Source organism: Varanus komodoensis, unplaced genomic scaffold (assembly GCF_004798865.1).
Source record: "Varanus komodoensis strain SLA01 unplaced genomic scaffold, ASM479886v1 scaffold11, whole genome shotgun sequence".
NCBI classification, from domain to species: domain Eukaryota; kingdom Metazoa; phylum Chordata; class Lepidosauria; order Squamata; family Varanidae; genus Varanus; species Varanus komodoensis.
The window spans coordinates 26,098,112-26,124,211 of NW_025335317.1; the positions used below are offsets into that span (position 1 = coordinate 26,098,112).

At 39.6% G+C, this 26,100-nt stretch overlaps 1 protein-coding gene across 1 annotated transcript in view; it reads right to left on the reverse strand.

Moving 5' to 3' along the window:
• Positions 1 to 2,796: 2,796 nt before the first annotated feature.
• SLC35G1 (solute carrier family 35 member G1) overlaps positions 2,797 to 26,100 on the reverse strand; it is a 29,606-nt gene continuing 6,302 nt past the window's right edge. Inside the window, exons 2-3 of the mRNA XM_044420082.1 lie at positions 5,666 to 5,846; positions 2,797 to 4,586 (exon numbers count right to left, since the gene is read on the reverse strand). Coding sequence (XP_044276017.1) covers positions 3,827 to 4,586; positions 5,666 to 5,846 — 941 coding nt within the window. The 3' untranslated portion in view covers positions 2,797 to 3,826. The remainder of the gene's footprint in view (positions 4,587 to 5,665; positions 5,847 to 26,100) is intronic.

Consider the following 26,100-nt stretch of genomic DNA (forward strand, 5'->3'; position numbering starts at 1 on the left):
TTAAAAGCATTCTACAACAAACAGTTTACAAAAGGGTTGCTACATTAACAAATGTAAAAGGAAGAGAATGCTATTTCAGTTAAAACACTATGTTTAAAATATTGTATATTAACAAAGTTCAGGACCAAAACCCTAAAGCCCAATTGAATACATTGGACTTGCTTCTGAGTAAACATGCATAGGATTGCCCTGTAACAGTACCATCTTACACATGCCTACTCAAAACCAATTTCCACTCTGCTTGCTGAGCTCTCATCTAATTATTTGTGCATATGTTAGCAGGCTCAATAAAACAGTGTCAGAATCAGGAGGCTCAATACAAAACCATACCATTAAACTAGTGTTAAGAGGAGCAATGCCACTGAAATTCAGAAGTAGGCCAAGTCAGATCTGGTATGTTCACAAATCCTGAATGTATGACAAGCCATGACTACTATCCAGTAGGCTTTTCTTTCACTGTTCAAACCAAGCTAATGTTCATCTTCTGCACCCATCTAGCATGGTCTGTGTGGTCATGTGGGGAGCTTTTCAGTAAACTTACAGTTATACAAAGTGGTCCAAGGGCTTTCTAACCATTTTCCAAAATTTTAAAGCTAAAATCTTCTCAGAATGGCTGGGAAATGTGGCTCCAATCAAATGATTTCAAAATGCTCAAATGAATTTGTTAAAAAAAAGAAAAAACCCTCAGTGCTGCCCCAAAGTCCTGGGGCTGTTTACAAAAAAATATAGGTGAAGAGAATCATGCTGTAGGTATGCAAAGCTATGCATGGTACAGAAAAAGTGGGTAAAGAGACATTTTCCTTCTCTCATAATACTAGAACTCAGGGTCATCCCATGAAGTTGGTTGCTGAGACTAAGGACAAATAAAAGCACATCTTCATGAAGCACACACTATGGAATCTGCTACTATAAGATGTACTGGTGGCCATCAATTTGCATGGCTTGAAAAGAGGATTAGACAAATTCAGGGAGGATAAGGCTATCATCAGCTATTAAAGCTGATGGACATACACTACTTCCAGTATGCCTACACTATCATATGTACACTACCTGATGAGGAACATGGACAGGAGCATGGTATGGCACTCATGTCCTATTTGTGGCTTTCCACATGCAGCTGGTTGGCCATCATGTCAACAGAATGCTGGACTAGATGGACCTTTAGTCTAATCCTTATGGTTCACGGAAGAGGGACACATGTAACAATACTTCTTAGGCCATGAGCTCACAGTACAATAAATAAGACATCATGAGGATGAAGTGTTTGCTTAGGTCTTCTTTGCAAGGGCTCCTTTCATGTTCATATAACACTGCTCCTTGCTGCCCCATACCCCAACCATTGCTCACAATGCATCAGAAGACAACCCTGGATTTTGGGAGCAGTTTGTCACCTAACACTGAGGATTCCTTTTGAAAGTTTTCCTATGTGGTATAACTGTTCACAGGGAAAGCTGTTTCAAATCCCAACCATCACTCCCACCACTATCCTAACTGGATGCTGGAGTGGCCTGAAGATCTGACACAACCTTCTCATCTTTTCCTGGCTTCCCAGGAAGAAGAAAGAATTGCAGGCAAAACAAAGGATAGTCTCTTGCCTGACAGAATAAATCACATCAGGCAACTTTGCACAATGGATTCACAATGCCAGACGGATAGTGTACTCCATTGATCCTCCAGCATGCATGCCACAGGGCACAATGAGAGCGCTTAGGCTTCCCTCTTCCTCTCTCTCACTTGTCACCAGGGACAGGGATAGGGGAAACAGGGATCACTTGACAGCAAGTAAGACCTCACAAGCCATGTTGAGGGCTGTTGGTGCTTCTGCCAAGATAAGCAGCAGCACTGCTAAGGTTCCCTGACGCAGTGGCACAGCTGCTTTAAAGAGGCACTGGTCAGGGGAGCTGAGCCACACTCTTCTCAGCATGCTTGAAAGTACACTGAGCAGAGTGCAACTTCATTCCTCTTTTTCAAAGTTTCTGCAATCCTGATAGTAGACAGTAGCATAATTGTAAGCAGTGGCATATGGCAATGTTAATGCATCATTAACATAACTGTATGTTTGGTGTCTTGGAATACAGCAACTTCTGGTGCCTCACATTCCTGGCATGCATGGTTTAATGTATCACTCATTCTTAAATTCATAACTCTAATAACTGAGAAGTGGATACTGCTTTAATTGCATAGTAAGATAAGCAAATATTTAAAAAGTCATTTTTGCATAGTATGAAACAAGGCTGTAGCTACAATCTATTCATTGAAAAGAAGAGCCAGTTACCAATGGGTACTATCAAATGGCCAATGGGTACTATCAAATTTGTGCAAGCAAGCTTCCATGTGCACAATGGGGCATCTCTTTCCTCTCTTCCCACGCCCCCCTCCCCACCTAAACCAGCTCTGAGGGTGTCCCCATCCCTGAAGAACCAATTTTGGGAGTATACAGGAGGCTACAAGCAGGGAGGGGAAATGTGTTCTGCCGGCTTCTGTCCATTATGTTAGTGGATTAACACTGTTGAGTTTCACTGATTGTCTTTCTTTATTTGAACTGTAGCAGCTGAATAGTAGTAGTCAATATGGCTTTTACTGTCTATAAAGGCACAATGCATCCTTAAAAAGAAGTATAAATATTTCAGTGTACATCCCTACAAACACATTAAGACTCATTTCGCCCAAACACAGAAAAGGCAATTATGCCAAAACTGGTAAGCATAAGTTTTAAAAAATGTATTTTAAAGATTCTGTGGAAGAAAAAAAGCAACATGAATTAAGTTTTCTGTTTCGAGAGCAGCAGAAAACCCTGTATTTGATGACTGCATTATATCAAAATTAAATTAACATCTGGGTTGTTGTTGGAGTGAATGGTTTTAAGGTACATGTGTTTGTAGAGCACACAGTGTTATCCTGTTTTATGTTTTTAAAAGCATAAGTGTAATATAATATTAGAACAATGGTACTCTTCATGATCCAGTCAAATTGCAGCTTGCATGAACTGAGCACAAGTGAGTCCAACATGTGGAGGCGGAAGTCCCCTACTTTGCAGGGAAAAGTTCTCAGTGCTCACAAAGAACACTGTCTACCAGAGTTGGAATCCTACTATGGTTCCTAGATCAATGCCAGTATAACTAAAAGTGCAACAGCCAAATCATGTGTTGCACAAAATTGGGAGGTGAAGTGTGATTCTTCGCCCAATTCCAGTATAAAGTGGAACTTTTGGATCTCTCCCAAGAAAGGAACCCTATATAATTCCAGAACTGAAAAATCCCACTGTAGGAGATTAAAAATTTTGCTTTGAGTTATGTTTTCAAGTTCCAACAGAACTGAAAACATATAAACTCAGTGTGCTTCTTCCTTCTTCAATCTTATATAATATGTGAACAATGGCTCTAAACCATCACCTTAAAATATATATGACAGGGCTGCATGGCATTTAAAAAATCGCTAGGATCAAAAGAGCTCCTTTAGGTTTGCCTAAAGGCTTAGACATGCCTACCAGATTTTGTTTTATATTTTTACTTTGAACAATAGGTCCCCATACCATATTAAATAATTAATCTTGAAAGTCTTGTCAGTTTCAGAACAAGTTTGTTATATTGCAGTGGGCAGAGCAAGGAAGCTAAAGATAAACAAGCATCCTTGGGTGCACAAAATTATTTTCACAGTTGTTTGGATCTAGGCCCACATAAAAAACCAGTGAGTCATGGTAGCTACTACTCATATAAGGAAAGCTGATTGTAGAGAAAACAGATACATGAAATAATATATTATTTTAAACAATAAATAATATTTGAGAGTATTGTTCTATTTCAGGAATGAAATAGTAATCAACTTGTTATATTTCATTTTCAGTACTTTTTCTGGAGCTTTGATACCACTTCTGAATAACAGTTCCAGAACTACTAGCTACTACGCAAAGAGCACCTCCTACTGTCCACCATGTTGGGAAATCATTGAGAAAAAGAATTTGAAAAATAAAAGCGAACACCACATCCATTGTTTTCATTATAGCTACTGGGCCTGCTTTTTCTATTTGTAATGCTTTTGTAAGTAATATTTGACCCCCTAGCCCCAACAGTCCTATTAATATTAGCAGAAATCTATCTGTGCCACAGTTGGGTAAACTCCACCCACCCATTACACAAAGTGCTATTACACATACTATTAACCCAATGGCTGCATAATACCAAATGGACAAAAAGTAATGCACTGATTTCCCCACCTTTCTTAGTATAACAAAAGTTGAAGCAGCAGCAACTGCACTTGCAACAGCTGCTATTGTCCCATTAAGATGATCTGTGTAGCTTCTTTCAATTCCAGTAACATTGGATCCAAACAGAAAAGGTGGTCTTGCAATAAGCACCACTCCAGTGATTGTAAACATGGTGAAAAGGAGATCCCAACAAGTATATTTCTCCTTGAGAAATATCCAGGCAAATAGTGATGTAAAAACTGGACTGCTGAAAGTAATGACTGTAGCATCAGCAAGAGGCATCACTTGAAAAGCATAATAAAGAAGGATCATTGCCCCAGAGCCAAGCAATCCTCGGAAGAAAAGAAATATTCGTTTGTCTTTTGGTCCCAGAAACCCTGTTCTAAAATGAAACAGACAGACATCTTACTGATTTCATAGCCTGAAGATTTCAAAAGCATGCATCCACATAAATAACTTCAAGTACTGAATCTGAAAGTACAGTTTGTTCAAATGAACTATGGGTGTTCTAACAATTGTCAGAATGACACTAATGAAACTCTTGCATGCAGATTCTCCTGATAGTCAGAACCCTTAGGATCAAAGTAATACAGCATGCTTTGTTTCCTATCTTAGTAAAAAAATAACATTAAATAAAGGGACAAAATTAAATCATTTGAAAATTTAGTGCTGAGCATGCAACTGAGAGGAGCTAACATGGAGGCTCCATTTATTCAAAGCAGTGCCACTGGATGAGAGTTGTGCAAATCATTGCTATTGTTTGCAAAACACAACTCACCCTTTTCTTCGGACTTCTATAATTGTATGCAGCTCTCATCTGCTGGTGCGGAGTGCCTTGCAATTGCATGCTCAGTGGCAGTTCCATGTACTGCTGAGATGCTTTCATGGAGAACATGGGCTAGGGTTGAATGGCTATATATTAAGTAATATAACAAGATACTCCTCAGGTCTTTGTTGCAGAAGAACTATATAAGGGTAGCACTGGCAAGCAGGAGAGGAGGGCTGAGATTTCCCCCTAATACATACTTCATTTCTGCCTCCCTTGTCTTTCAAGTTACTGCTCTGCAGCCATTTCTTCTGGTGAGGAAGCCCCAGCCAAGACCAAAATGGCTATATTTAAGTGATGAAGAATAAGTGAGAAGAGCATACCTGGGGGATAGGTTCAGGTCTCTGCTCCTGCCTCCTTTTGAATCTCCCTTTCAGTTCCCATATTAACAGCAAACTGGTTGTACACAGACGTTTCACTCCAAATTCATAAAAGTCTGTCATACATTCTGTACCAGTTTAAAATGTTATAAAGATGTTATTTACTGCAAAAGGCAGAAAGTCACAGGGTTCTTTGTTTTTAACTATTTACCTGTTCCCATCTAACTGCACTTCTATATTTTAAACTAATTTCTTATAAACCAAAGAACATTTTTTTCTTTCCCTTCCCACAGAAAGAGGAGGCATAATACTCACTTGTAGTATATTAATCCAGGAAGAACAAATGCCATTTGAAAAACACATCTAAAGGCACTAACTTCCACTGAATGTATATCTTCAATTTTCTTTAAAAATAAAGAAGCCACGGAGAAGAGAAAGGCAGACAACAGGGTATAGAAAAGGCCAAGTCCTGGACAGGTAGTTTTCTTCTTTATTCCTGGAACAGAATGATTGTTATTTCCAGTTAGCAATTAATGCTTTAGATACAAAGATGTATTTTAAAATATTCACATGCATGTTTACGGTTTGATTAACTTTGAGAAGGAAACAAACAAAAGGGATAATTAGTCGTTGTTGAGCATACATGGGTATTTTGAAAAATAACAATTGTAGCTCTTAAAATGCCTTCATTTACTCTTTTTTTAAAAAAAATACATGGTACATCCAGTAGTTTCACAAACTGGGCTATGTCTGTAATTCCTTGTGCATGTTGTAATAGAAGCACACTTGGAGAAACTCCCACATTCATTATAGAGTCCAAATAACTTTTTGATATTTTTTCTGACAAGAGCTCACCTCCTTGAGATGACATAAGGCATGTAGCACCTCCAGCAATGAAATAAGCTCAGAAGTCCCTAGAATTCTGTACACTGCAGCCACTGTACTGGGCAGCTATGACAACATTAGGAAAACAGCTTCTTGCCCCGCTTCTTGGCCCAAGATCAGCCTGTGAACATCATATACAACCAGTGATCTAAACCCAGACCTTATTTGTACAAGTCCAGTGCTTTGTTCACTACAGATACCACACTGGCATCCTGCTGCAGTAATCTTCAACTGAAAACCATCTACTTCATGTGTTCTTTTTTTCTGACATCAGTATTAGCACCTATATAGGAAGAAAACCCATGTACAATTACTTGACTGTTTATGCTGCGAGTAGGCGGGTACCTCAGGCTTATAGGTTCTCTACTCCTCTTTTTTCACAGTGGCATGGAGATTGGAAAATCACATCTTCTTATTAATTAATCACAGTTTATTGTAGCATAAAAAGGACAGACTGTAATTAGTTTAAGCTAGTTTATTTACAAGCCAGGGTTAAAATGGCTTGATCTTGGATTTTATAAAATCACAATTCGTACTTTTCAGCACAACAATTATCTCTGCATGGTTATACTGAAGGAGAGGAGGGAAGGAAAGATTGTGTAGCAGTTTAAATCACATTCACACAGTACTATGTTATGGTTTAGTGCTGCGTCTGAAATGTGCCACACTCCTCAACAGATGTAAGGAAAATTCACATAAATACTGATACACTGATTAGTACTGAGAAAAACAAACAAACTCATGCAATATTTTTAGTAATATTTTACACTCAAATGTATAAAATGCAAAATATTTCCTGTTACAAGATTAATTACATAGCATACATGTCGTATGTATTAGGAAATACGCTGTGTATTATAAATTTAATTGTACATTTTCAGTGGAAATATAAGGTTTTTTGATCTATCTAAACTGAATCAAGACAACCCATCAAATATGGTTATCACTACTTGTGACATAAGGTTTATAGCAAGAGTCTCTATTATTTTACAGTGGATTAAATCAAGCAAGTTATGCTGATATGTTAAGACTTTATTTTTCCTATACAATATGCATAAATCCCTAGGAACATGAGGGTACAGTGCCATCACAATTTCTCTTATTTGTATTCAGTACAAACATATTTTTAAACCTTGATTTCTATAACTCTTATCCATGTGAAAATAATCTAGAATTATTATAAATGCAATAGATGCTATGGACTCTTGGAGAAGAGTCTTGGGTACTACTGGTTGCTAGGCAACTTTGAATCACAATCTGAAAGTTGAGAATCACTGTTTTCTAACATTTGAAAGCTGTGAATCCAAGGTGCAGAATATATAGACATATTTTTGTGAGCTTGGTCCCAGAAGATCAGCTGCTAAAATCAGCTTTGAAGTAGCGATAAACACTGAATTTTGAGAGGGCCTGAATCTTGTATCAGTGGAGATACGGAGGTGGTTTAAATTAATGAGGAAATGTGCTTGATATGAGGAATCAGGCATAACTACAGTCAACTAGATAGTGCATATTCATTTCAATTATACCTTAATTAACTGCTTTTCTATATTTCATTTATTACATTTCCAAAAGCCAAAGCTTTCTGAGCAATTCATAAAATTAAGTCCCAGAACTCCACTGACTTGAATGTTACTTACACTTATATTAAAACAAGGGCTAAGAAATTAAGTACACTATCAAGAAAAATGAAAAGAAGGGGTCTAACTGGGTTGGTCCAGGGAGTGGTGTACACATATTTGCATGAAGTAGTGGTTCCTACTGTCATCAAGCAGACAGCAGTACAACCACTCCTGCAAATCTCCACTTTGGATGCAATAGCACTGGATTATTGTCCAAGAGCAAATATCTCCTTTAGGGAAGGTACTTGAGAGGTGTCAGGATCCGGGTACCTTCAGGGCTTCTCCTGCTGGCCAAAAACCAGAATAACAGCCCTGGTAGTTGCAGGATTGGTCCCAGACTCTGCTGCAGCTGTCAGGACCTTCATGGGTACCACCTGGGAGGCCTGAAGGACGAGCTATCAAGAAAGTGGCTCTTACCTCCTGAAGCTGCCTTAGCAACACTAGAAGTTAGTGTGCTGAGGCTGATTGTGATGTTTGGATCCTGTCTGCTCCTGTTCCTATACCTGTTCTTGCCCAGGTATTCCTGTCCTTGTGCTATTTTCTTGGCTCCTGACCTCTGGCTTGTTTTGACTATGTTTTTTCTATTTGGACTATGTTTTCTTTGCTTCCCTGTGCTTTCCTGGTTTTGTCCTTAGCTTGCTCTGAACAACAACATGGGTTTGACTGTGTTATTTGGGTTCCAGTGCCTCTAGTTTCCCATCAACCACACCCCAGACCAGTAATGACGAAGCTTTTAGAGACCAAGTGCCCAAACTGCAACCCAAAACCCATTTATTTATCGCAAAGTGCCAACACTACAATAAAACCTGAAAACTGAGGTTTTAGTTTAGAAAAAAAAATTCACAGCCTGTCCAAGCAAATATATATATATCCTTGGCAGCGCACGGACCGGCCATATGAAAGTTCGGACAAGTCGCGGCTAATGAGTCATGGCTCATGTTGTCATTGCCTGGCGCCGCTACTTCTTTCCGAGCATGCACATGGCCCCTATGTGCAGTGTCATCAGATGCTTGGCTGCTGGGGCAACTTTGATCACATGCCGATAGAGAGGGCTTTGCATGTCTGCTGTGGCACGCGTGACATAGGTTCACCACCACTGGCCTGACCCTACCCTGTTGCACACCCCTAACTTCATTATAGGGTTAAAATTCCATTGACTATAGCGCAGTCTGAGAGACTTCCGGTTGGTGTCGTGGCGAGATGGCTGTGAGGAGCGGGGGCTCCCATTATCACACTGGTAATTGTTCGACAGTGAGCTGGGAGAGGCTCATCCAAGTCCTGTTGGGGTAGGGGTTAAAAATCCGAGCATTCTTCTGGGCAATGTGGGGCAGCAAAAAGATATAGCACAGAATAACAGCTTGAAGTTCATCGGATCTGCTGGGTGAGCATTTCTACCTTTTCAATACTACCCGTGAAAGAACTGAAGTGGGTATTAGTTGGGACAAAGAAGAAAGAAAAGCCCTTTTGACAGAAGGAGGAATTTTCCCTCCCCCCATGGAGTTTAACCCACAATTAATCTAGGGGAGAGGAACTGAGGCTTTTTTGAAAGTATGAGGTTGGAAAGAAAGATTTCCTTTTTCTAACCTCCCCAAAGGCGAAGAATCAGAATAAAAAACTATTGTGGATTAAGTGATAGAAGGACAAATCTTTTCTTTCTTGCTGATTGGACATTTTTGTCTCAGTTCTTCTTTAAACAATTTTTGTGAAGTCATATAAAGACAAAATAACCCTTTGCTGCCATCCTGTGGCTATTGGACTTATAAAAAGTCTCCTTCCTCTTTTTTTTTCTTTTTTCTCTTTTTTTGTTGTTGCCTTGTAATTTCTGGCAAAAAAATACTATCATCATGAAAAAAATACATTTTTCCTCCTCTTCGGCACCTGCATCAGCTGCTCAGAGTCCAACTCAGTCTAAAGCGGCAGATGCCAAAAAATATCAAAAAGAGCTACAAATGACTCTCCTGGCGATACAAACATCTTTAACAGCTATGCAAGCATCCCAAGAGGCTATGCAAAATGCTATATCGAAATTAAGTTTAGAACAGAGGGGTATCTTGACAGAACAGAGAAACATGTCAACATGGCAGGGAAACATGTCAACTGAGCAAAAAAACTTCGTAAATGAACAAAGAGAACATCTTGACAAACTGCATAACTCTGTTAAGGAGGTATCAACTCAATTGGCAGATGTTTGACTTAAAACTGAACACAATACACAAAAAATACAACAAGCGCATGAAAAACTTGAAATGGTAGATAAAGAAACACAATTAATAAAGCAAACAAACAAGTCACTATGGGATTCGCTTGCCATATTAGAGATAGAGAAGGCATCTAACTATCTGAGATTTCAGAATATACCCGAAGGAAAGAATGAGGATCTACGGGATTTAATGATTAACATGTTGGCAGAGTCGTTAGAGCTGGAAAATGAAGAGGTGAGCACAAGAATTGATCTTGTTTATAGAGTGAATTCAATTTATGCCAGGAAACATAAACTTTCGAGGGAAGTTCATATTAAATTTGCTCAAAGGTCTATAAGAAACAATGTTTTGAGGGTCATACATGATAAACCTTTAAAGGTGGATGATCATCATGAGGTGACTGTTCTGAAACAAATACCATGGAGGATTAGAGAAGGACGAAAGAAATACCTATTCCTTACTACAAAGTTGACTAAGAAAGAGATCATGTTTAGGTGGCTAACGCCAGAAGGAATATTTTTCACCTGGAACTCTACAAGATACAAACTGGACTCAATCTTTAAGGCAAAAGAGTTTTATGAAAAATTCAGAAGTACATTTGAAGAGGAAGAATCGGGTGCCCCAAAAGAAGGAGGGAAAGGTGCTGAACCAATGTAACTAACAATGTATCACTCTGAAGAAGGAGAAATAGTGAATACAGACTCACAACAAGAGGTACAGACACTGGAACCAAAGGAAAAGAAAAAAGGTAGAAGTGTAAAGGCGAAGTATAAGTAGATAAATGTATACTCTTTAAATATGGCCTTTAAAAGGGAAGGAAAAATGGAATTCTCTTTAAATGTAAACGGACTAAATGGACTCTCTAAGAGGAGAAGGATTCTCTCTCAACTTCAAAAACAAAAATTAGATATAATTTGTCTACAAGAAACACATATTAAGAAACAATATACTAAACTTTCAGAATGTTCAAAGCTTGGAAAGCTATTTATATCTTCTGTTTCTCAAAAGAAGGAAGGTTTAGCATTATACATCAAGGAAAAACTAGACCCCAAATACATATTAGCTGATGAGGACGGTAGGATTCTGAGGGTTGAAATCATAATGAAACTTAAAAAGGTGCTTTTAGTAGCGATATATGCCCCAAACGACCATCAGAAAATGTTTTACCAAAAATTACATGCTTTACTCTTACAATTGGACTACCAGACTGTGTGTGTAATGGGAGATTTCAATGCAATTGTGGATAAGAAAATGGACCATAAGAGTGAGATTAAGGGAAAAAAGGGCAGGAGGATACTCCCAAAGTCTTATTCTAATATGACTGAAGAATTCAGATTGATTGATGTTTGGAGGCATAAAAAACCAACCTCTGCTAAATATACTTTTTATTCAAATAGACATAGATCATGGTCTACAATTGATATGGTTTGGATAACCCAGACTTAGTACCAGACTTGGTAGAAGCTGAAATAGAGGCAAATGTCTGGGTAGATCACAACCCTGTAGCTATATCACTGAAAGGAACAGCAATGATGCCCAGATGGAGCTTAAACAAAGCCTTATTAAAGGATAAAAAATTCACAGAAGAAATAAATAAGGAAATGCAAATATTCTTTCAAATAAATAAAACTGAAGAACCCTCTTTACAAAATGTCTGGGATACAGCCAAAGCCTATGTCAGGGGACTGATAATAACATATTCAGAAAAATAAACAAAAAGAAAAAGCAAGAACGAGCAAAAATATTAGAGGAACTGACGAAATGGGAACAAGAACTACAGGAAGATCCAGCCAAAAAAACCCCTTAAGGTCCAAATGAATATCCTAAAACATAAACTGAATCTCTTGGACACAAATGAACTTACTAAGCAAATGAAACTGGCCAAACAGAACTTCTTTGAAAATGCTAATAAACCAGGGAGATGGTTAGCCTATAAAGTAAAGAAAGAGAGAGAGAAGAGACTGATTTCTAAATTGAAGGATGGAGAAGGACGACTGCAAGTACAAAGTATACATATTAAGAAAATAGCAAAAGATTTCTTTGCAAAGCTATATCAAAATGATGAAATTTCAACTGAGAAAGTAAAAGCATACATCCGAAAGGGAGGTTTGCCAAAGTTACCAGAGAAATACCAAAAAGTATTGAATCAAGAAGTAACAACCACGGAAGTAATAGAGGCAATTAAGCGACAAAAGAACGATAAAACTCCTGGCCTGGATGGGCTGTCAGACAGAGTTTTATAAATCCTTTGAAGCAATCTTTGCTATGCTTCTTAAAGATATATGTAATGCAGCACTGTTAAATGCTAAAATACTAAATACTTGGACAGAGGCAAATATCACATTAATTAATAATTTATTTTTTATTTATTTGGAATTCTTATGTGCCGCCCCATTTGCATAAGCCTCGGGGCAGCTTCCAACAAATAAGTATCAGTAAAATTACATAAAAAACTGGAAACATCTCTGGCATAACAATTTAAAACAAATAAATAAATCAACAATTAATTAAAATAACATTTAAATAAAAAGATCTTGGCCTGGCGCCGAAAAACAAGTAACAATGGTGCCAGGCAGACCTCTCTGGGGAGCTCATTCCATAAGTGGGGTGCCACCGCAGAGAAGGCCCTTCTCTGGGTACTACCCTCCTAATATCTTTCATGGAGGGTTCCCAGAGAAGGGCCTCTGCTGCCGATCTCAAGGGGCGGGAGGGCAAATATGGACGCAGGTGCTACTTTAGATAACCAGATCCCAAGCCGTTAAGGGCTTAATAGGTGATAACCAGCATCTTGAATTGGGCCCAGACTTCGATGGGGAGCCAGTGAAGCTGACAGAGGACTAGGGTTATATCAGAACAACGCCCAGTCCCCGTCAGCAAACTGGCAGCTCTATTTTGCACCATCTGAAGTATCCGGACCGTCTTCAACGGCAGCCCCACATAGAGCGCATTACAGAAGTCTAATCGGGAAGTAACCAATGCATATGTCACTGTTGCCAGGCAATCATTCTCCAGGTAGGGACGCAGCCAATGGATCAGCCGAAGCTGAAGGAAAGCGCTCCTCGCCACTGCTGTCACCTGAGCTTCCAACAACAGCTCTGGGTCGAGGAGCACTCCCAAGCTGTGGACCCTGTCCTTAAGAGGGAGTGCTACCCCATTCAGGACAAGGTCCAGGTCCCCTACCCCGAAGCCCAAACCGCCTACCAACAGGACCTCCGTCTTGTCTGGATTGAGCTTCAGTTTATTGGCCCTCATCCAGCCCATTAGCTTGGCCAGGCACCGGTTCAGTACAGCCACTGCCTATATGAGGGATGATTTATTATGGACCAACCTGGCATTAAGCAACAGCACCGACAGGCCCAGAGGGCGGTTGATAAGCCTACCTGGAACCCTCCGGCTGGGGAAATAACCAGAAGGGGGAACAGGTATCAGCCATCTGTCCCTCCTTCTTCTACACGAACTCGTTAAACCCCCAACGCCATAACGTCCATTGCCCATGACCACCCCAATGGCGGCACCCATGCACTCCCCAGGTAACCTCATAACTGTGGCTGGGGATGAATCCATTAAAATTAGGCTAAAATACAGTTAAAACCCTTAAAGAACTCCTCACCAACCACCCAATACAAATTTCAACCAACCAACCAACCAAGTCCCTGACCAGCCCAGCCCCCGCACGGCCCCGAACGGTGATGACACCCTTAGGCCGTCGCCCTTCGGCCGCGTCTGGCGAGTTATGCCGGCAGCTCGTCCCCGCCCCCCGCCCCCAATCCAGTGTAGCTCTCAACCATGCCGGCGGGGGAGGGGAGCAAGGGCAGCCACGGAGAACTCGCTGGAAAGATGACGTCCTCGGTGGCATTGGCGGGCGGGCAGGTGATGTTGGGCCCGCAGTCCGACTGCAGCGACCACCAGTCCCGGGTCCAGCGATGGCCGCCGTTGGCGGCGTCAGCTGTCCTCAGGTCTGGCGGTGCTCCACGCAGTGTTCCTCAGCGGCAGCAGTGGTGCAGCAGCAGCAGTGGCAGGCAGCTGATGGTGGGGGGGGGGCAGTTAATACCGAAAGAAGATACGGACTTGACACAGATTCAAAATTATAGACCTATATCGCTATTAAACGTGGATTACAAAATTTTTGCCTCTATAATGGCAGAAAGATTAAAGAAGTACCTAACAGACTTTATTCACTCAGACCAAAATGGTTTTTTATCTAAGACAAATGAGGAGTAACTTGAGAACTATCTTGGATATCTTAGAGTATTATGAGATACATACGGAAAAACCAATAGCTTTATTATTCATGGACACACAGAAGGCCTTTGACAATGTTAACTGGCAATTTATGAAGCAACAGATGACTCAAATAGAGTTTGGTGAAAAGTTTATTAATGCGATATCGAACATTTATCAAAAGCAGTCGGCCAGGATTATACTTGAGAATTTGCAAATACTATAGATATACAAAAGAGTACAAGACAATGATGCCCATTATCACCTCTGTTGTTTATATTGATTTTAGAAGTGTTAAACAGAAATATCAGGGATGATGCAGACGTTAAAGGTACTAGAATTAGAGATGAAAGCTATAAATTGCAAGCATTTGCAGATGATCTAGTTTTCCTAACGGAGGAACCCTTTGCAACAATGCCTAAACTCCTACAAAAGATTGAAGAATATGGCGAGGTTACTGGGATGAAAATAAATAGAGAAAAGATGAAACTGTTGGTAAAAAATTTCACACAAGACCAGAGAAAAACTCTGCAGGAACAAGTAGATTTGCAGATTGTTAAAAAGGTTAAGTATTTGGGAATTTACCTTATAGCTAAGTGTACTACTCTGAAAGAAGACAATTATGATAAACTATTGAAGGATATTAAGAGTGATTTGGAAAAATGGGCTAATTTGCAATTATCCTTGCTGGGAAGAATATAAATGAATATATTACCAAAGCTTTTGTTTTTATTGCAAATGATTCCCATAAAAATTGATAGAAATTTTTTTGATGATTTAAATTTTCAAATTTCAAGATTTATATGGAGAAAGAAGAAACCAAGGATTAAACTAAAAATACTGCAGGAGGCTAAAGAGAATGGGGGCTTTGGTCTCCCTGATTGGATGTTGTATTATCAAGCTTCTGTTTTAATGTGGCTAAAAGAATGGATAACTTTAAGAAATAAGAGAATCTTGTATCTTGAAGGGTATGATTTGCAAATGGGCTGGCATGCTTATATGTGGAATGAAAAGGCTAAGTTACATGGCTCTTTTTTAAGTCACTATATTAGAAAATCATTAATGTTGCTGTGGGAAAAGTTAAAGACAAAATTGTATAATAAATTACCAAGATGGCTTTCACCCATGGAAGCTTTTGTATATCCAAATGCATTGAATTTTGAAGGGATTATATGATGACATTTTGGATAAGGATGGAGGACTGAACTTGAATCAAGAAACACAAGAACAGGGATCTAATATCTCTTGGTGGCACAAGGTGCAGATACAATCGAGACATACTAAGGACTATAAAGCTTGGGGCTTTTATAAGGATTTAACAGCGTTTGATCAAGTGATGCTTAAATCAGATGAGAAAATGATTAAAAGACTATATAACTTCTTACTTGATAGGAGAATGGAAGACAAACAGGTTAAGGAAACCATGATAACGTGGGCACAAAACTTTGGATATAATATTGAATTAGAAAAATGGCAAAAGCTATGGGAGAGAAATATTAAGGTAACATTAGTAACTTCGTATAAAGAAAACTTGTATAAAATGTTTTATAGATGGTATCTGTTGCCAAACGGATTAGCTAAGATGTTTCCAAATATGTCAAATGGATGTTGGAAATGTAAACATAAATTGCGTACTTTTTATCATATGTGGTGGACTTGCGATAACGCGAAAAAGTATTGGATTAAAATACATAAATGGCTTGAGGAAATGATACAAAAACCTTTAGCTTTTAAACCTGAAGTCTTCTTATTAGGCATTATACCTGTGGACATTAGTAAACAAGAAATGTATCTGATTTTACATGTAATTACTGTGGTGAGGATTGCATTTGCTCAACGCTGGAAAAGTGAAGAACCACCCACCGATGAACTGATCCTAAAAAAGATCTCAGACTGTGCAGAAATGGATAAATTGACTTTATCATTGAAGGAGAAAGAAGATACTGACTTCTATCAAACCTGGGACTCTTTTTATTATTGGCTAGAGAAACAGGACTTCGTATAGATTTAAATATGTTTTTAAGTTGTCATAAATGGAAAAAAATGTGGGGGCTGACTCAGCAGGCCCAATGTTTTTGATGATTGATGTTGTTTTTAGTTTTTCTTTGTTTTTAGGATTATAATTTCAAATAAAACTTATTTTAAAAATAGTATATAGCGCAATTCTGAAAAAGCCTTCCTTGAGTAGCTTTTTCTGCACAGCTCAAAATTTCTGCCCATTCTAAACACATTTGAAATATCAAAACCATGCCAGGACACCTTATTTTTCTAACCCTAACCCTGCCCTGATGCACACCCCTAACCCTAATACAGGGCTAAAGTTCCACTGAAAATAGGACGATTTTGAATAAGCCTTCCTTGAGTTGCTTTTTCTGCACAGTTCAACATTTCTGCCCATTCTAAACACATTCCAACCATCAAACTCCTGCCAGGACACCTCATTTTAATAACCCTAACCCAGTGATGGCAACCCTTTTAGAGACCAAGTGCCCAAACTGCAACCCAAAACCCACTTTTTTATTGCAAAGTGCCAACACTACAATAAAATCTGAAAACTGAGTTTTTAGTTTAGAAAAAACAACTCACAGCCACTCCAAACAAATATATATACAGTGGTGCCTCAGCTCCTGAACACCTTGGTTCACAACCAAATCGGGTCATGAACAAAAATGTCATGAAAATTTTGACTTGGGTTGCGAACTCCGCATTGGGTGGCAGCCAAGATCGTGGCCATCTCTCCACCTCCCCAAGTGGGGAGATGGCCACAATTGGAGTTGCATTTGTGCAGGGAAGACGTGCATGATCACGGGTGCACTCCTGCAGAAAAGCCAGGTGCAATCTTGGCCATCTCCCCCCCCCCCCCGCCAACCAGCATGATCGTGACCAGCTCCCCACCCCCCCAAGTGGGGAGATGGCCATGATCACAGTTGTGTTCGTGCAGGGAAGACATAGAGGAGCTGACGACAGAAGAACTTGCTAAACTCCAGGAAGTCTTCCGGTTTGGCGTCGTGGTGGTATGGCTGTGAAGAGCAGGGGCTCCCGTTAACACGCCAGTATTTGTTCGACAGTGAGCTGCGGGAAACTCATCTAAGCCCTGTTGAGGCGAAGATTAGATTGTCCAAGCATTCTTCTAATTGGTGCAGGGCGGCATCTCCATTTCTTTATTGAGAGAAATTTGGGCTTTTCTCAGTCGGACAACACAGGGGAGAGATCAGCTCCCTACAAGCCATCGACAGCCGGGACATTACCATAAAATAATTAGCTGAAAGTTAATCGGTCCTGCTGGGTGAGCATTTTTATCTTTTTTTCTTCTATACTACCTATGAAAAAGCAGCTACAGCTACTAATTTGGCATAAAGAAGAAAGCCCTTTGATGGAGGAATTTTTCCTTCCCTCACCGAGTTTTAAGCAGCGACTGATCTGGGGGAGAGGAACTGAGGCTCTTTTGGAAAGTCTGGGGCTGGAGAGAAAGACCTTTTTTTTCTAACCTCCCCAAAGGTGAAGAATCAAAATAAATAATTACTGTGGAATAATGTGATAGAAGATAAAGTTGACTTTGATCGGCCATCTTTTTTCTTCTTCTTCTTGGATTCTTGCCAAAAATAACTGGACTCTTGCCAAAGTAATCCTCATACCAAAAATATTAGCTCGTGATCTTTGCAACGACATTTTTGTTGCCATTTAAAGACAAACTAGCCCTTTGCTGCTATTTGGATTTGTAGCAAGTTTTTTCTCTTCTCTATTTCTTTGTTGCTGTCTTGTAATTTTTGGTAAACATCACTACTATTATGGAAAAAATACACTTTTCCTCCTCTTTGGCACCTACATCAGCTCCTCAGAGTCCAACTCATCAGCCTAAAGCAGCAGATGTTGGAAAATATCAAAAAGAGCTACAGATGATGCTTCTGGCGATACAGACATCCTTAACAACCTTGCAAGCATCCCAAGAGGCGATGTCAATACAACAGGAAAACATTTTAATTGAACAAAGAGAACATCTCGATAAACTAGATAATTCTATTAAGGAAGTTTTATCCCAATCGATGGTCATTCAATTTAAAACTAAACAGAATACACAAAAAATACAACAAGCATATGAAAAATTTGAAACGGTAGATAAAGAAACACAATTAATAAAACAAATAAACAAGTTATCATGGGATTCGCTTGTTATAATAGAGAGGGAGAAGGTATCTAAATATTTGAGAGAGACTATGTTTAGGTGCTTAATGACAGAAGGAACATCTCTTACCTGGAATGTTACAAGATACAAACTGGACTCGATTTTTAAGGCACAAGAGTTTTATGAAAAATTTAGAAGTATGAAGAACTGGGTGCCTCAAAAGGAGGAGGGATAGATACCGAACTAACTACATATCATTCTGAGGAAGGAGAAATAGTGAATACTGATTTGCAACAAGAAGTACAGACACTGGAAGCGGATACTGATTAACAACAAGCACTACAGACACTGAAAACAAAGGAAGAGAGATGGGGCAGGGGTGTAAAGAGGAAACAAGAGAATTTTCTATTTTAAAAGGAATTATTTGTAAATGGGTTGACACGTTTATATGTGGTATGAGAAGGCTAAGTCACATGGTTCTTTTTTAATAAGTTACTATATTAGAAAATCATTGATGTCGGTGTGGGAAAAGTTATACCAAGATGGTTTTTTCATCCATGGAAGCATCTGTGTATCCAAATGTATTGAATTTTTGAAGAGATTATAAGATATGATGTATATTTTGGATAAAGATGGAGGATTGAAATTGCGCTAAGAAATACAAGAATTGAGCTAAGAAATACAAGAGTTGATATCTTTTGATGACATAAGGCGCAGATACAATCGAGATATGCTACAGATCATAAAGTGTGGGGCTTTATACGGACTTCATAGTATTTGACTAAGTGATAGGTCATAGCAGAGAGCTCTGACAAAACGTGATCCACTGGAGAAGGAAATGGCAACCCACTCCAGTATCTTTGCCATGAAAACCCCATGGACAGGACCAAAAGGCAAAAAGATATGACGCTAGAAGATGAGCCCCTCAGGTCAGAAGGTGTCCAATATGCTACTGGGGAAGAGCAGAGGGCTAGTACTAGTAGCGCCAGAAAGAATGAAGCGACTGGGTCAAAGCCGAAAGGACACTCAGTTGCCGATGTATCTGGAGGTGAAAGGAAAGTTTGATGCTGCAAAGATCTATACTCCATAGGAACCTGGAATGTAAGATCCATGAATCAAGGCAAGCTGGATGTGGTCGAACAAGAGATGACAAGACTGAACATCGACATCTTAGGAATCAGTGAACTAAAATGGACAGGAATGGGTGAATTTAACTCAGATGACCATCAGGTATACTACTGAGGGCAAGAATCCCTCAGAAGAAATGGAGTAGCCTTCATAGTCAATAAAAGAGTAGGAAAAGCAGTACTGGGATACAATTTCCAAAATGACAGAATGATCTCAATTCGAATCCAAGATAAACCATTCAACACCACAATAGTCCAAGTCTATGCCCCAACCACTGGCGCTGAAGAGGCTGACGTTGACCAGTTCTGTGAAGGCCTACAGCACCTTCTAGAATTAACTCCAAAAAATGGATGTCCTTATTATCATGGGGGATTGGAATGCTAAAGTAGGAAGCCAAAAGATAACCGGAATAACAGGCAAGTTTGGCCTTGCCATTTTTGTCCTTGCCCATCTTTGCATGAAATGTTCCCTTCATATCTCCAATTTCCTTGAAGAGAACTCTGGTCCTCCCTATTCTATTGTGTTGAGTCTCCACGATTATCAAAACCAAAATCCTTCAAGCCATTAGCAACAGGGGACAGCTAATGGATATTCCTTCTGGATTTCTGGTTTCCATAAATTGCCACTTATTTTTCAATAGCCGCCTCCCCCCCGCCGCATGTGCACACGCACACACATGCACACAAAGGACTTCTCTACGCAAGGCATGCATTGTGTGCCCTGCAGGCTGGCAGGGTAGTGGGTGCCTGAGAAGGGGGGGGCTAGCAAAGTTATGCTCAAAATTCCACAAGCTAGGCTCCAGCAGTATGTGGACTGAGAACTACCAGAAGTACAGGGAGGATTTTGAAGAGGGAGAGGAACTAGAGATCAAATTGCCAACATACACTGAATCATGGAGAAAGCTAGAGAGTTCCAGAAAAACATCTACTTCAGCTTCATTGACTATGCTAAAGCCTTTGATTGTGTGGATCACAACAAATTGTGGCAAGTTCTTAAAGAGATGGGAGTACCTGACCATCTTATTTGTCTCTTGAGAAACCTACTGTATATGCGGGTCAAGAAGCAACAGTGAGAACTGGACACGGTACCACTGATTGGTTCAAAACTGAGAAAGGAGTTCGGCAAGGCTGTATACTGTCACCCTGTCTATTTAACTTATATGCAGAGCACATCATGAGAAAGGTGGGGCTAGATGAATCACCAGTTGGAATTAAGATTGCTGGGAGAAATATCAACAACCTCAGATATGCAGATGATACCACTCTAATGGCAGAAAGTGAAGAGGAACTGAAGAGCCTCTTGATGCGGGTGAAGGAGAAGAGTGCAAAAGTTGGCTTGAAACTCAACATTAAGAAAACTAAGATCATGGCATCCGGTCCTCTCACTTCCTGGCAAATAGATAGGGAGGAAATGCAGGTAGTGACAGATTTTATTTTCCTGGGCTTCAAGATCACCGCAGATGGGGACTGCAGCCAAGAAATTAAAAGATGCTTGCTCCTGGGGAGGAAAGCTATGGCAAATCTAGACAGCATACTAAAAAGCAGAGATATCACACTGCTGACAAAAGTGTGTATAGTCAAGGCTATGGTTTTCCCAGTTGCAATGTATGACTGTGAAAGCTGGACCATAAGGAAGGCTGAATACCGAAGAATTGAGGCCTTTGAATTGTGGTGCTGAAGGAGACTCCTGCGAGTCCCCTGGACTGCAAGGCGATCAAACCGGTCAGTTCTAGAGGAGATCAACCCTGACTGCTCTTTAGAAGGCCAGATAATGAAGATGAAACTGAAATACTTTGGCCACCTAATGAGAAGGGAAGACTCCCTGGAGAAGAGCCTAATGCTGGGAACAATAGATAGCAAAAGAAGAAGGGGGCGGCAAAGGATGAGGTGGCTAGATGGAGTCACTCAAGCAGTTGGTGTGAGCTTGAGTGGACCCCAAGAGATGGTAGAGGACAGGAGGGCCTGGAGGAATGTTGTCCATGGGGTCGCGATGGGTTGGACACGACTTCACGACTAACAACAACAACAAGAACAACAACAAATGGTAGAGGAAGTGGTACAAAAACCCTTAGTTTTTTAAACCTGAAATTTCTTTTTCATTAGGCATTATATTGGGACATTAGTAAATAAGAAATGCATCTGATTTTATATGTAATCACTATGGTGAGGTTTGTATTCACTTAACACTGGAAAAGTGAAGAACTTCCCACCGATGAATTGATTAAAAGATCCTGGATTGTGCAGAAATGGATAGACTGAATTTATCATTGAAGGAAGAAGAAGATACTGACTTCTATCAAACTTGGGAAGCTTTTTATTATTGGCTAGAGAAACGGGACTTCGCATAGACTTTAATATGGGGTTTTTTTAGTTATTATAGATGGAAAAAGAAAGGTGTGGGGGCTGACCCAGTGGGCTCAATGTTTTTTGATCATGGATCTTGTTTGTAGTTCTCTTTTTGTTTTTGTATAATTTTTCAAATAAAACTTATTATAAAAAAAAAGAACTTGCTGAAATCCAGAGTGAGCAGCAGAAGGCACTTGCTGAGGAGGATTCCACTGAGGAAGAGGAAGACAGGGAGGAGGTTAGCAGTGATGTGATACAATCCATTATGAAAAAATGGAATGAGTGCCAGGATTTCTTTGAGAAGCACCACCCCAACATAACTGTAATGAATAGTGTTGAATCAGATGAACGATAACGTGGTCTCTCATTTCCGGAGGGTTATGCAGCGCAGGAAAAAACAAGTGACTATAGACAGATTTTTCACCGAAATTGACCCTGCAGCTAAGAGACAAAGAAGAGAGGAAACCCCTGAAAGAGATCTCCCCAATGTCTTTATGGAGGGGGACTCTCCCTCAAAACAATAACCTCCCCCCCACCTAGGTTAATGTTCTCCACTCTACTGTACAGTACTTTGTTACTTTGTTGTTCTTTGTCACTTTGTTGTACTTTGTCACTTTGTTTCAAATTTTCCTGATTTTAAAAAAAAATAGTTACAGAACGGATTAACCTTATTTACATTGAACCTTATGGGGAAATATGACTTGGCTCGCGACCAAAAATTGGCTCACACCCACATTCAGAGGGGCCAGAACGGATTAACCTTATTTACATTCAATCTTATGGGGAAATTTGACTTGGGTCAGAACCAATTTGGGTCACAACCAGAGTCGTGGAACAGATTAAGTTCGTGAGCCAAGGTACCACTGTATATATCCTTGGCAGTGCACTGACTGGCCATGAGAAAGCTCGGACGAGTCGCAGCTAATGAGTCACAGCTTGTGATGTTATTGCCTGGCACCACTACTCCTTTCTGAGCACGCGCATGGCCCCTATGTACGCTCTTATCCGATGCTTGGCTGCTGGGGCGACTTGGCTTGTGTGCTGACAGTGAGGGTTCTGCATGCCTGCTGTGGCATGCGTGCCATAGGTTCGCCACCACTGCTCTAGACCTTATAAGAAAGTACTGACAGAGCAACTGTAGGCATTCAGAGGGTACTGATTATTCAGGTCCATTTCATTCTGGGTTTTGACCTGGTTATGAGACTGAATCAGCACTGTTGTCCTGATCAAGGATTCTTTATATGGGCTGAAACAGAGGCAGTGCTAATTTTACTTGATATCTCGTTTGTTTTTCATTCCATTGACTATGATATCTTCCTTGACTCTATGGGATATTTATTGGAGGCACTGTGTTACACTGGTTCTGGTTACCTGCAGGGTAGATTCCAGAGAATAATATGGTACAACTATTCCTTGAACCTTTAGCAACTAAGTGATGTGATTAGGCAGGGGACCAAACTGACACCAATGTCATTTAACATCCAGGTGTGATCATCTAGAAGATTTGGAGCCAAGTGTCCTCAACACGCTAATGAAAGAAAACTCTATCACCCTGTGACAAATGAATCAAGAGAGACTATAGAAGTTGTAGATCAGCATCCAGATTCAGTGATATGCTGGATGAGAATCGATAAAGTGAAGTTCTGTCCTGGAAATGCAGAAGTTCTAGGGGTGTGTAGATCCTGATTTTGGGAAATAGGCTTACTACCTGTTCTGAATTGGGGGCCATTCTTGGAATCATGTTTAAAGCAATAAATAAATACCATCTAAAGAAGCACACAACAAATTAGAATTTGTCTGTTTGAAGCTACAACTACTGGTCCATATGTAACAAGCCAGGAATCAGAGAAGATAAAACTCACAAGGAGAGGAGAGAAGTGAACACATGAGCACAAGGCTTGTGCATGTAACAGTAAATCCTGATTAGCATTACTTGTAAACAAGGGGTCTCAATCAAAAATCCAGACATTTCATTTGTTGCCTTGATATGCCCTTTCTTCTGTTATTTCCAAGATAGTTCCACATATTACAATTACTTCAGGATACATTAATGTTATAGTGGTATTTCCAGAGTCAAGGTATAATACATGGACATTATACACATGTCAAGGGGAAGCTGAGTAGGCCAAGGCTCACAGATATAGATGTATTAAAGATATAAAGCATATTACGTATATATACTAAGGGTTGATGTGGATAATTTTACTAGTCCTGGATCTTCTTAATTACAAGTCTGTGTCAGTTACAAGTCTGTGTCAATTACAGATGCAGGGTTTGCACTTTAAAGTAAAAGGGAGCACCCCCTAAACATGGTTAGGAGAGAAAGCAACAGAATGCACCTGCATGTGCAATTTGCCTTAAAAATGCATCCTCATTCCTCACTCCACTCACAATTGGAATGGCCCAGATGCAGAAAGATTTCTGCCATTATAGGTAGTTTAGCCCTCAGTCTGACCACACAAATTGTACATTCTCCTTAAGGCTCACACAGTTTTCAATACCTTAAGCTTCTTCTCTCATCACAGATTCTCTTACTGTAAGCCTGTGTCCTAAGAACAGGGTTACCCACTCTCTTTCAGATACTTAATCAAAATGGAAAGCTCCAGAGCAGTGCATCTGTAACACATTGGCACAGAAAAGGTAGAACAGTTAACAGGCATCGAATCTCAAAGCATACTGCAGCTTGAGGTAATGGACGTATATCATTAATCTTAATTATTTTAAATCCAGATTACTCTTCTAAGAACAAACACTCCATTCCCCATCTGGCTTTCACTATGGCTTTTGGCAAAGCTGCATGACATTTAGTCTCCACAGACTGATACAGATGTTAAAACTTTAATTCTGTTATTGCTCACATTATACAATGCAAATCCACATTAGTTAGGAATCTTTCATCTGAAGTATTAGTTTAAAATAAGGAGAGTCAGAATGGACTACTGCTGATAGAAGACATATGAGGACATGCTGATCTACAGAATGAAGAGCAAATAGAACGGAACACCAAGCATTTGTGTAACAGTCTACCTGATTGTCTATTTGAAGAATACGGTGCCAATAGCAGAGTTATTAAAGTGGTCCAGGATCCAAAAAGCTGCATGCCCCAACCCACTCCCCCAATACTGTAAAGTGAAACACTTTAGAAATTCAGAGCATTGCCTAAAGCAGCTTCTCATATGGCATTAGGAATCAGCTGTTAGATTCACCTAACATAGTTCTTTGGTCACATATGGCTAAACATACTATTATGATTACTTCTAATAATTCCATACAACACTGAACAGACATAACTACAAATGATACAAATTTCTCCTGTTGTTGTTCTTTAAAATATCTGTTATCCATGTCTAAAATGTCTAGAAGAATGATGTAAGCTACTCTGATTTAAGAAAAAAGTCTTTAAGTTTTATCTATTTATTTATTATAAATCTGATAGATAGATAAAAGAAATCTACCTCTGTTTTATGAACATACACTGAAATTTAAGATTATCAAGGTAACATGTCATTTTGTTGGTACTTTTCTTTTAAAATGCAATTCTGGTATTCCAAACTGTCGAACTAAGCACTATAAAAATAAAAGCTCACTTTTTAAATAGCAAAGTCTTACACACTTTGCACTCTCTGTTCTTTCAATATAAACTTGAAAGAATGGAATAAGATAATGTTTCTGTTTTTTCAAGCAGCACCACCTCTCATAAGGGCTCTCATATCATACTGCCTTTCAATTCACTATGGTACAACACTGACACCCAGTTTCTTTGAGTATATCATGTTTTAACAAGGTTATTTACTCAGTACTTCATTTCTTTATTTGTTTTCTGGCCAACTATGTTCTCAACATTAGGATCAAGAAAAATAATTGAAATCCTTTTGTAGTGCTTCCTCAGCCAATCTGCCTTTATATATTATACTGAAATGCATATTATGAGAGGTTGGCACCAGAGTGGAGGTCTTAACCTGGGGATGGTGCAAAGCTAACTTAGCTAGTATGTAGAAAGCCAGAAGATATCCTCTCACCTTAAATGAAGCTGTTCATCTGTCGTGGCATAGGTTAATTAGTCTGTGATTTGCAAGGATCTTAGCTGTGTATAAGCCACATCCACTTTGCAGAAACAAATAACCCATTCATACGTTATTAGAGCAACATCTGAACTTGGACATTTTAGGTTGTTGTTGTTGTTGTTGTTGTTGTTGTTGTTGTTGTTATTATTATTATAACATTTCTA